This window comes from Somniosus microcephalus, chromosome 6, assembly GCF_052327205.1.
Source record: "Somniosus microcephalus isolate GS21.2 chromosome 6, FLI_Smic_1.0, whole genome shotgun sequence".
In the NCBI taxonomy this organism is placed as follows: Eukaryota; Metazoa; Chordata; class Chondrichthyes; order Squaliformes; family Somniosidae; genus Somniosus; species Somniosus microcephalus.
This window is the reverse complement of record NC_140992.1, coordinates 135,813,341-135,825,536: the sequence shown is the minus strand read 5'-3', so window position 1 is coordinate 135,825,536 and position 12,196 is coordinate 135,813,341. Positions and strand designations below refer to the sequence as shown.

Below are 12,196 nucleotides of genomic sequence, written 5' to 3'. Positions count from 1 at the left end.
CCATGCTGTGCAGAGTTCTGGTCTCCATACTATAAAAAAAGGACATGGAAGCACTGGAGAAAGTGCAAAAAATATTTGCAAGAATGGTACCAGAACTGAGAGATTACAGCTATCGGGAAAGATTGAACAGGTTGGTGCTTTTTTCTTTGGAAAACAAAAGAGACCCTCAGTTGTTGCCTGCACCCTACGCCCTGGCTTCGGCCTCTGCCCCACTCTCTATTAGAAGTAAAAGCCCTGGAATTGTGTGGTTCCCATTGCAAGGTGATCTATGTGGATCCCAGCATTGCCAGCTCCCTAGCCAAGATCCCATTCATTAATAGCTGGATGGTAACCATACCCGACCTGAACGGAGGGAGAAAAGGAGTAAGATAAAGGAAATAAAAAGAGCTGCAGCCATAATTGGGGTTGTGAACTGGGCACCGCGTTGATTGCTATCGAGCATTCTCTGCACCCGCCGCCACACAATAATTATGTTGCACACTTTCACGTAGAGCAGTGCCTCCAGGTAAAATGCATAAACTAAAGTACATCTGTGCAGAGTATTAATGATTCTATGTTTAATTATCCCCCAAGGTTATTAATGTAGTACAATGCCAGCAATTGCAAAAAAATACATAAATTACAAATAATTATTTAATACCTAAAATACACTTTGTACAGGGTTTTCTTTATTTTTACAATGCTACATCGCTTAAATCATAGAAAATTACAGCACGCAAGGAGGCCATTTCAACTCATCGTGTCCGCGCCGGCCAAAGAGCTATCCAGCCTAATGCCACTTCCCAGCTCCTGGTCCGTAGCCCTGCAGGTTAGAGCATCCCAAGTGCACATCCAACTACTTTTTTAAAATGTGGTTAGGGTTTCTGCCTCTACCACCCTTTCAGGCAGTGAGTTTCAGACCCCCACAACCCTCTGGGTGAAGAAATTTCCCCTCAAATCCCCTCTAAACCTTCCACCAATTACTTTAAATCTGTGCCCCCTGGTTTTTGACCCCTCTGCTAAGGGAAATAGATCCTTTCTATCCACTTTATCTATGCCCCTCAATTTTATACACCTCACTAAGTCTCCCCTCAGCCTCCTCCGTTCCAAGGAGAACAGATCCAGCCTATCCAGTCTTTCCTCATAGCTAAGATTCTCTACTCCCGGCAACATCCTTGTAAATCTCCTGTGTACCCTCCCTAGTGCAATCACATCTTTCCTGTAATGTGGCTACAGAACTGCATGCAGTACTCTAGCTGAGGCCTAACTAGTGTTTTATACAGTTGAAGCATGACCCCCCTGCTCTTTTATTCTATACCACGGCTAATAAAAGGCAAGCATTCTGTATGCCTTCTTAACCACCTTATCTATTTGGCCTGCTACCTTCAGGGATCTGTGGACATGCACTCCAAGGTCCCTTTGTTCCTCTACACTACTTAGTGTCCTACCATTTAATGTGTATTCCCTTTCCTCGTTAGCCCTTCCCAAATGCATTACCTCACACTTCTCCAGATTGAATTCCATTTGCCACTGTTCTGCCCACCTGACCAATTTATTGATATCTTCCTGCAGTCTACAGCTTCCTTCTTTAGTATCAACCACACAGCAAGGAACCTAGTAGTGAGCCCTGCGGAACTCCACTGGAAACAGCTTTCCAATCACAAAAACACCCAACCATTACCCTCTGCTTCCTGTCTCCGAGCCAATTTTGAATCCAACTTGACACTTTGCCCTGGATCCCATGGGCTTTTAACTTCGTGACCAGTCTGCCATGTGGAATCTTATCAAAAGCCTTGCTAAAGTCCATATACTCAAACGCACTACCCTCATCTACCCTCCTCAAAAAATATCAAGTTTGTCAGACACGACATTCCCTTAACAAATCCATGCTGACTATCCTTGATTAATTAGTGTCTTTCTAAGTTAAAATTTATCCTGTCCTTCAGAATATTTTCCAATAATTTTCCCACCACCGAGCTTAGGCTGACTGGCCTATAATTACTCGGTCTATCCTTTCTCCCTTTTTAAACAAGGGTACCACATTAGCAGTCCTCCAGCACCACACCTCCAGCCAGAGAGGATTGAAAAATGGTCAGGGCCTCTGCTTTTTCCTCTTGCTTCGTTTAACAGCCTGGGATACATTTCATCCGGGCCTGGGTATTTATCCACTTTTAAAGCTACTAAACCCCTTAATACTTCCCCTCTCTCTAGGTTTACTTCATCTAATATTTCACACTCCTCCCCCGATAGCAATGTCTGCTTTGCCCCCCTCCTTTGTGAAAACAGACACATAGTATTCATTAAGAACCCTACCGACGTCTCCCACCTCCACACAGATTACCCTCATGATCGCTAATAGGCCCTCTCCTTTCTTTAGTTATCCTCTTAATATATTTATAAAACATCTTTGGGTTTTCCTTGATTTTACTTGCCAAGAATTTTTCATGCTCTTTGCTTTCCTAATATCCTTTCTAATTGCATCCCTGCACTTTCTGTACTCCTCAACATTCTGGAGTATTTAGCCCTCGGTATCTGTCATACGCCTACCGTTTTTTCTTTATCCTACCCTCTATGTCTCTAGACATCCAGGGGGGCTCTGAATTTGTTAGTCCCACTTTTTTCTTTAAGGGCACATATTTGGTCTGAACCCTCCAGATCTCCTCCTTGAAAGCCTCCCACTGATATACCTTCAAGTAGCGGTTTCCAGTTCACTATGGCTAAATCCCCTGAGCTTAGCAAAATTTGCTTTTCCCAATTTAGAATTTTTATTCCTGGTCTATCCTTGTCCTTTTCCATAATTACTTTAAATCCAACAGAATTATGGTCACCAGCACAAAAATGCTCCCCCACTAATACGCCTTCTACCTGCCCAGCTTCATTCCCTAAAACTAAGTCCAGAACCGCCCCCTCCCTTGGTGGGCTAACTACATACTGGCTAAAAAAGTTCTCCTGGATGTATTTTAGAAATTACACACCCTCTATACCCTTCTCACTAATTTTATCCCAGTTAATATTGAGGTAGTTGAAATCCCCTATTACTGCCCTATAGTCTTTGCACTTCAGAAATCTGTTTGGGGGTCTGTAGTACACTCCCAGCATTGTGATCGCCCCTTTTTAGTCTTTCAATTCGACCCATATGGCCTCGTTTGATGATCCCTCCAACATATCATCCCTCCTCACAGCTGTAATAGTTTCATTAATCAATACTGCGACCCCCCCTCCCTTTTTACCACCCTCTCTATCCTGTCTGAAAATCCTGTAACCAAAAATGTTGAGCTGCCAGACCTGCCCCTCTTTCAGTCACATCTCTGTAATAACTATAATATCATAGTCCCAAGTATCTACCTGTGCCCTCAGCTCATCTGCCTTGTTCGCTATACTCCTTGCATTGAAGTATATACCATTTAGTACAGGCAAACCTCCTTGTTGACTACTATCAAGCCCTTGATTCCTCTGTCCTTCCAATTTATTTTCTACATTTTTGTTTTCCAATTCTTCCCTCCCTATTGACTCTACACTTGGGTTCCCATCCCCCTGCCAAGCTAGTTTAAACCCACCCCAACAGCACTAGCAAACCCTCCCGCGAGGATATTGGTCCCATTCCCATCGAGGTGCAACCTGTCTGGCTTGTAGAAGTCCCACCTCCCCCAGAAATGGTTCCAATTCCTCAGGAATCTAAAGCCCTCCTTCCTGCACCACCTCTCCACCTGCTCTATCTTCCTATTTCTGTACTCACTAGCATATGGCACTGGTAGTAATCCAGATTACTGTGTAAGAGTGTAAATTCTATGAAGCAGCAATTATATTTAAAATGGAAAATCGAAATCTTATTCCTGCTGTAACAAATCTATCCATCTAGTAAATTCTGAATCTTTATGGACCGCTAGCTTTTTTTGTGGTTTAACATTATTATTCTCCAACTCACTGAGCAATGCCATAGGAGATCCACTTCAACAATTCTCTACAAAAACTCTAATCTGCTTTAAACCTTGAGCAAAGAATGTTCCAACTTCACAATGAGCCTTAACACCTTCAAACCTTGAAATATTAAACATGTCTACAGAAAAAACATCTCACTTGCACACCACCAACCCCAAGACGCAAAGAGGATAGCAGCTTTTACAAAAATATTGAAAGCTTGTCAAAGGAAATAAATAAAGCACACATACCAACTACCATGAGTGTGAATTCAAACCCTTTCTTCACAGATTTACGATGCACCTGATTAGGAAGGTTTGCGAATCCCACATAGCCAGGAGTCTCTGGATTTGTAAACTGAGCTTGCTGCTGCTGTTGTAACAGTTGTTGCTGCTGTTGCAGCATCTAGAGAAAATCAAATCAGTTAAAAAAAAATTAGACACTGTTCAGGCCCCTCACTGACTCTTAACATTCCCTTTCACAAAAGGTAGATCCAAAAATCATTTACCATTTTCCCACAGCAAAATCCTCCTGGGTGCAACTGCTGTAAATCATGATCTTAATTACAAGTTAGAGGGTTAATTACACTGTTCTTCCTCGAGTCCCTTTCCTCTGCCAAATTCCAAGACTAATGTAATAAATTTGAAGTAAACTGCTTGAAACTTTGGACAAAGGAAAAATAATTTCATGGATCAGTAAATTTACAAATGAAATAAAACTTACGGATTTTCAGATATTCTGCCTGGCTGGCAACAAACAACTTTAATTTGAGTTGTTCCAACAAGTTGCTAGGCTCTCTGCAGTGCTCAGGATCAACTTGGTTCTCTCTAGCCACTTTATAACTGTCACATTACTTGGTATTGAAAAGCATTTGTGCAAGTTAAGCAATTTGGCTACCAGTTGACTTTCGAAAGCTTCACACTTCGACAGCACCTCCCAAACCCATGACCTCTACCACCTAGGACAAGGGCAGCAGGCGCATGGGAACACCATCACCTCCAAGTTCCCCTCCAAGCCACACACCATCCAGACTTGGAAATATATCGCCGATCCTTCATCGTCGCTGGGTCAAAATCCTGGAACTCCCTCCCTAACAGCACTGTGGGAGTACCTTCACCACACGTATTGCAGCGGTTCAAGGCGGCGGCCCACCACCACCTTCTCAAGGGCAATTAGGGATGGCCAATAAATGCTGGCCTTGCCAACGACGCCCACATCCCATGAATGAGTAAGCAAACAACCACACCCACGAGTCAAGAAGTCCCATTTCATGGGGGCTCTAAGCATCAAACTTATTCCATCCGGGTCCAGCAGGTTTACAGACAACCGACAAAACACCCCCCCCCCCCCGGGCTGTACTGGTAAAGTGCAACATGGGTCAGGAGACAGGACCATCTGCTCGCCAACGTTAAAAATGAACTTTAAAGAGTTTTAAAATTTAGACTTCCATCAGACTGCAGTTCTATTACCATGACTGTGAAACTCCTCTTCACACAGTTGTGAGCAATGTTCCTTGTAATTTATTTTGGGTATGCAGCCCCTTTAAGTGGCCGCATGGTCCATCCAAATGTTTGCACAGGTGCGGTTATTCCAATTGAAAAACCAGCAAGCGGCCTGCGCGGGAGCTCCAGACCATGGATTGGGAGGCTGTTGAATTTACTTTGAGTTAGTAGTTGAAGACACTGTCAAAATAGTCAAGATTAAATGAAGGAAAAAGGGGTTGAAGGGATATGGGAACCGAGTGGGTAAATGTGATTAGAACTATACTCTCCCATGGAGTGTGCGTGTTGTAAACTTCTATGTATAACTAACTAGTATTTACCTGGTTTTATGCAGAAACTACAAACAGCCCACTCAGTTCGAGATGTGAATCAGCTATACTTACTTATTAAATTTATTCTCCAGCTGTTGTACTAAATATTTCTAGTTAAAGAACTATTAGAGTTTGGATAGGAACAATGTCCCATCTCTTCAACTGAATGTGAAAACCATGGATCTTGTCTGCAGTGGTTTGTGTATTTTGAGCTGAATACGCACTGTGGCAGTAACCAATATTTAATGTCACTGCTCGCTTCAGACACACATCTATCTGGCTTCAATACATTCAAAATCTTCCATCCGTTTGCACCTCATGTCTGCAGAATTTAAGCCCGGTTGTCACGTTTCCTGCAACACTTCTGTCAACCATTTCCCATTTAAATTCCTATGTCCACATTTATAACGGAGGTCGTCTATGTAAACACTGCTGTGACTGAACAGGCCGGAGCTCTTTTCTCCAGCAAAGAGAAGGCTGAGGAGTGACCTAATTGAGGTCTTAAGATTATGAAGGGGTTTGATAGGATAAACAGAGATGTTTCCACTTGTGGGGAAGACTTAAACTAGGGATCATAAATACAAGATAGTCACGAAGAAATCCAATAATGAATTCAGGAGAGACTTCTTTACTCAAAGTGGTAAGAATGTGGAACTCGCTACCACAAGGTGTAGTTGAGGCAAATAGCCTAGATGCATTTAAAGGGAAGTTGTCCAAGTACACAAAGGCAAAAAAATCAAATCAAATCAACTTTTATTGTCATTGTTAGTGTACAAGTGCAGTACAACGAAATGTAGGCTTGCGGCTCCCGAGAGTGTACAATTACATTAAGACATTTAAACATTCAACATACATTGGCTTGTAATACATTAACATAAACATAACCATAATAAAGTGCATTGGCAGATGTGCAGGCTTTAGAGTTTATTTGTGGAGTTCAGTAGGATGACAGCCCTGGGAAAGCTGTTCCTAAATCTGGTCGTACGGGTGCGGGTTAGACGAGGTGGTGTGGGAGGAGGCTCGTGTGCAGCATAAAAACCCAGCAGAGACCAGCTGGGCTGAATGGCCTGTTTCTGTGCTGTAAATTCTATGCAATACTGTGTGGAGAGCATTGCTGGCTAGGCAACATTTATTGGCCATCCCTATTCAACCAGAGGTGGTGGTGGAAGTAATAAAACTCACGAAGCACTTGGTTTGAGCATAAAGCAAGGCTTTAATCAACTTGTTTCAGAACATGGGGGTCTAGTTGTACTTCACTAGTTCCTTGTCTTACAAAATGTCCCCGTCAAGCTGGGGTCGACGCCCAAGTATTTATACTCCTTGGACGGCACAACCAGCTGGCCGTCTTGCGTTATTTCATGAGTGGTTTCTTGATAAATGAGATTTATAACATTCTTCCTGCCTAAAAGATTTGGAAGTCCGACGACTTCCTCTTAGCGGATCACGAATAGCCGCAGTCTTAAATTTTTGTTTATGGCTAGAAGGCACGTCTCCCCAGACCGTGTCTTGGTCCCTGGGCCGCTTGATCTGTACCGGTGGATCAACAGGGCCAGTGTTGCTCTGATCGACCAGAGGGAGGCTGGGGAGATCGTGACTCCGGGGTGCGGGTCCCCACAGGCGCAGAACTGGCTTCATCCTGTTGGATAGCCGGAGATTGACCGGCGTCCTGGCCTTGGGTGGCCATCCCACGGGGAGCGCTCGGCTCCCAGAGTGGATCCGGTGGGGCAGCTGGCAGATCTCTCGATGCCCCAGGTAGGGCGCCATCTTCGGGGAGCGCAAAGTGTCTGCATCATCCCCGTGAGTCCTTCCATCGGCTGGGTCCGTGGAACCGGCCAGACAAGGAGCCAGGTCCCAGAGCGAAACGGTGGACTCCCGGCCATCCGGGTACCGCACGTGCGCGTACGTGGGGCTGACGTCCGCGAGTTCTACCTCGTTGACCAGAGGATCGGTTTTAGATAATCGGACGAATCTTCGGAGCAGCACGGGGCCGGGGGCTGCCAACCATGACGGTAGAGACGTCCCATGGGTGGAGCGACGCTGGAAGCTGAGGAATCGCTTGCGAGGTGTGACATTGGTAGACGTAGAAAGGAGACACCTGATGGAATGCAACACGTCAGGGAGCATAGTTTCCCACTGCTGGTCTGGTAGGTTGCGTGACCTCAGCGCAAGATGAACAGCGTCCCAAATGATAGCGTTGTATCTCAACCCGTCCGTTACCGATGGGATGGTACGGTGTAGTTTTACTTGTGGCGATTCCCCGTTGGGAGAGATAACTTTTGAGTTTGCTTGACATGAAGGAGGGACCCCGATCAGAGTGGATGAAATTGGCCGTACCGCAAAGGGAAAAGATTTGATCAAGGCATTTGATCACTGTGGAAGTAAGCATACTGGAACAGGGGAAAGCGTGAATATTCGTCCACCATAGTCAGTAAGTGGGTGTTTTGCGTTGAGGAAGGCAATGGCCCTTTAAAGTCAATGCTGAGTCGCTGCATAGCGTGTAGGAGCGAGCCCTCCGATGGGCAGAAGAATTGCGGTTTTAATTCCGCACAAATTCTACAGGGGGAGCACGTTCTTTTCACATCTTCCGTAGAAAATGGGAGATTTTTAGATCACACAAAGTGCAACATACAGGTAACGCCAGGATGGCATAAGTCAGTATGAAGATCCGCCAGAGTCGAAGTTGACATAGAAGAGCAGAATGCCTGCGTGGAGGGTATCTGGGGCCACATTCTCTTTGCCGGGTCGATAATGTATGGTGTCTCCAAAGGCGGCCAATTCCATCCTCGAGTTGTATTTTGTTATTCTTGATCTTAGTGTGTTTCAGGTTATCCAGCATAAAGGCCATGGAGCACTGATCGGTTATAAGTGTGAAATGGCGACGAGCGAGAAAATGACTCCATTTACGTACCGCTTCGATAATGGCCGTAGCCTCCTTCTCGACAGGAGGATAATGGAGCTCGCTACCCTGCAAAGTTCTGGACAGAAATGCAACGGGTCGACCACCTTGATTCAAGGTAGCAGAGATTGCCACATCCAATGCATCGCACTCGACCACGAAAGGAAGATTTTCATCAATGGAACGAAGTGTGGCTTTTTCCAGTTGTCACTTGGAGGTTGAAAGCTGAAATAGCCGTTGCCTCCAATGGAAATGACTTTGCGTGAAGCAGGGGCTGGATCTTGTCAGAGGAGTGGGGTATCCATTTCGCGTAATAGGCGAACATGCCGAGTGCCCGACGAAGAGAGCAGAGATTCGTAGGGGGAGGGAGCTCCTGAAGCGGACGAAGTCGCTCCGGATCCGGTTTGATGACACCGTTGCCCACCCAGTAGCCAAGGGTGTTGACTGATGGTACTGATTTCACAGATTTGGACTCATTTAAGATTAAGTTGCGACAACAGAGAACGTCAAAAAATTTCTGGAGGTTGGCATCATGTTCCTTCTGGTCATGACCAGCAATGGTGATATTATCCAGATATGGAAAAGTGCCCATTAAGTTCTCCTGTTTGACTGGGCTATCCATTGCCCGTTGAAAGACGGCCACCCCATTGGTGACCCCAAATGGAAAGCGACAAAATTGATAAAGCTGACCATTGGCCTCAGCACGGTGGCATAGTGGTTAGCACTGTTGCCTCACAGCGCCAGGGACCCGGGTTCGAATCCGGCCTCGGGCGACTGTCTGTGTAGAGTTTGTACATTCTCCCCGTGTTTGCGTGGGTTTACTCCGGGTGCTCCGGTTTCCTCCCACAGTCCAAAGATGTGCAGGTTAGGTTGATTGGCTATGATAAATTGACCCTTAGTGTTAGGGGGATTAAATACGTGGGGTTACGGGGATCGGGTGGGATATGTGTCGGTGCAGGCTCGATGGGCCGAAATGGCCTCTATCTGCACTGTGGGGTTTCTGTGATTCTGTGATTCAAAGGCCATATACTTCTTGTCAGATTCATTTAACGGCACTTGATATGCACTGTTTAAATCAAAAGTTGAAAATACCTTGTAGTTGGCAAGGTTATGGACCATGGTAGTGGGTAGGCATCCAGGTCGGTATACTGGTTAATAGTTTGCGAGTAATCGATGCAAAGACATTTCTTGTGTTGCTTCAGAGGATTTTTTAACAACGACGACTTGAGCACGCCAGGAAGATGAACATGGCTCAATGATACCGTCAGCTAGAAGGCAAGAGATTTCTGTCTCGATAAAGGATTGATCATCTTGGCTGAAACGTCATGATTTAGTGACTATGGGCTTACATTGGGGGGAAAGATTGGCAAAAAGGAGGGCTCGTCGAGCGAAGCCGCCGAAAGTGCACAAAACGGTACTTTGGAAATAGTAAGCTCCGGCTTTGACCCTCCAAACTCAAAAGTGAGTCATTTGTGTTGTTTCTGGAAATCCTGTCCCAGGAGCACATCACTGCATAGATTCTTGAGCACCCCGAGCCGGGTGGAGAAATAAGTGCGGCCATTGAGTATAAGGTCGACAAGAAAAAAGCCGGAAGAATTGGTGGTCAGTGCCGTCAGAGCCATTGCAATTTCCTTGTCCGAGGGGTAAATATGCAGTTTTAACTTACTGACAGCCCGCTCACTAATGAAGCTGTCAGCTGTATGAGTCGATTAGTGCACTCAAAATGTGTCCATTTATCGAAACCTTCGTGGCTGCATGGGGGAAAACAGCTGTGATGGGAGGTGGGGCAGTTTTACCCTTGACAGCTGTAACCTTAGTAGTGGTTCTTGGGGGGAGGAGCAGTTTTATATATAGTAGCTGCAAAACTAACAGGAGCTCTCGACCGGTATACCTTAGAAAAGTGGCCTTTCATACCAACAGCGGCTCTTGACCGGCATACCTTAGAAAAGTGACCATTCGTGCTGCAATGATTGCAGGTCGCGTTACAAGCAGGACAAAATTTCCTATAATGTAATGCACCTCCACAGAAGAAACACTTCCTTCCAGATTGCCAAGATGCCGCTAGGGCAGGGTCATCATCAGTGTAGGTTTCTGGGGTAGGGTGGCCATCAGCCGGGTTGGAGTCGTCATCCGCGAGGGCTTCCGCCCGAGGCCTATCGAAAGAGTCACTAAAGGTGATAGCAGCAGCCTGTGCACGTGGTGAAAGATAGGTGTCTGCATTCCTCTTTGCTAAGTCCAGAGAACATGCCAGGTCATAGGCAGCCTGTAACTGGAGGGTTTTATTCTCCAACAGACGCTGACGTATGAAGGGAGACGCAATCCTGTTAATAAAGGAATCACGAATTAACTCCTCCTGGTGCTGCTCAGCGAAAACAGCTTTAAGATTACAATCCTTGCTGAGCCTGCGTGTTTCTGAAGGAATTAGTCAAGTGATTCCCCAGGTTGTCGAGTTGTGGCCAGTAGATGCCGAGCAAAAATTTCATTTGGGGACTTGACATATAGCTGTGGTATTTGGATAGCAGCGTCATAGTCTACACAGTCTTCGATATAAGCAAACACATGAGGCGATACATAATTAGCAAGTATCTCTAATTTATCAGGAACATTTTCACCACACACCCTGAGGAAGTTGCTGAAAGTACGGTACCAGTGTTTCCATACCTTAGCAGCTGTAATTGAATTCGGGTCCAAGACGAGATGGGCGGGTCTGAGTAGTTTCTCCATGATGGATCGATTACTTGTCGGAGTTCCCTTCTACGGTTCGAGTCGGAGCTGGCTGTTCCCAAAATCACCCAAAGCGTGGAGTTAATATCAAGTTGATTAAATTGACGTAATAAAACTCACTACGCACTTGGTTTGAGCATAAAGCAAGGCTTTAATCAACTTGTTCCAGAACATGGATGTCTAGTTGTACTTCACTAGTTCCTTGTCTTACAAAATGTCCCTGGCAAGCTGGGGCCGACGCCCGAGTATTAATACTCCTTGGACGGCGCCACCAGCTGGCTGTCCAGCGTTATTTCACGATTAGTTTTTTGATGAATGATGAGATTTATAACAGTGGTGGTGGGCCTTCTTCAACCTTTGTAGTCCTCATGATGATGACAGTCCCAGTGGCATCAAGCAGAGAATTCCAGGATACTGATCCAGTGAAGAGGTATAAAACAGCAATATACATCCATGTCCGAATGCTGTGGGTCTTGGTGATGGTGTCCCCACCACACTGCGGTCTTGTCCTTCCTAGAAGTTGCAGGTGAGGGAGGTGCTGCCTAAGTTAATTTGGAGAGTCTCTGCAGTGCATCCTGTAGATCATACACTACAGTCGCAGTTTGTTGGCAATTGAGAGAGTGGATATTGAGTCCAGTGGCAGGTGTGCCAATCAAGTGACATGCTCTGTCCTAGATGGTGTTGAGTATCAATCTATATCCAATATTTGAGCCTTGTAGATGGAGGGGCTTTGGGAGGTTAGGTGGTGAGTCACCCATTGCAAACTACCCAGCCTCTACCCTGCTCTTGGAGATGGTGTTGATACAGCTGGTCAATAGTACCCACTTTCCCTGCCTCTGTACTTGCTTAAAAACCTGTTACATCTC

At 45.6% G+C, this 12,196-nt stretch overlaps 2 protein-coding genes across 9 annotated transcripts in view; both read right to left on the bottom strand.

Annotated features, from left to right (window-relative positions):
* Nucleotides 1-12,196, bottom strand: part of thap4 (THAP domain containing 4) — a 410,225-nt gene that overhangs the window by 224,508 nt on the left and 173,521 nt on the right. The window lies entirely within an intron of this gene.
* The window catches only part of LOC147116101 (septin-2), a 105,838-nt gene that overhangs the window by 44,665 nt on the left and 48,977 nt on the right, over nt 1-12,196 (bottom strand). For 2 of the 8 annotated variants that reach the window (XM_085990828.1, XM_085990830.1), the window contains exons 1-2: nt 11,268-11,368; nt 4,149-4,302 (exon numbers count right to left, since the gene is read on the bottom strand). In XM_085990828.1, the coding sequence (XP_085846954.1) occupies nt 4,149-4,302; nt 11,268-11,330 (217 nt within the window). In that variant the 5' untranslated portion in view covers nt 11,331-11,368. Of the gene's footprint in view, nt 1-4,148; nt 4,303-11,267; nt 11,378-12,196 lie in introns of those variants that run through there. The other 6 variants (XM_085990829.1, XM_085990832.1, XM_085990834.1 and 3 more) reach the window with 5 other exon arrangements.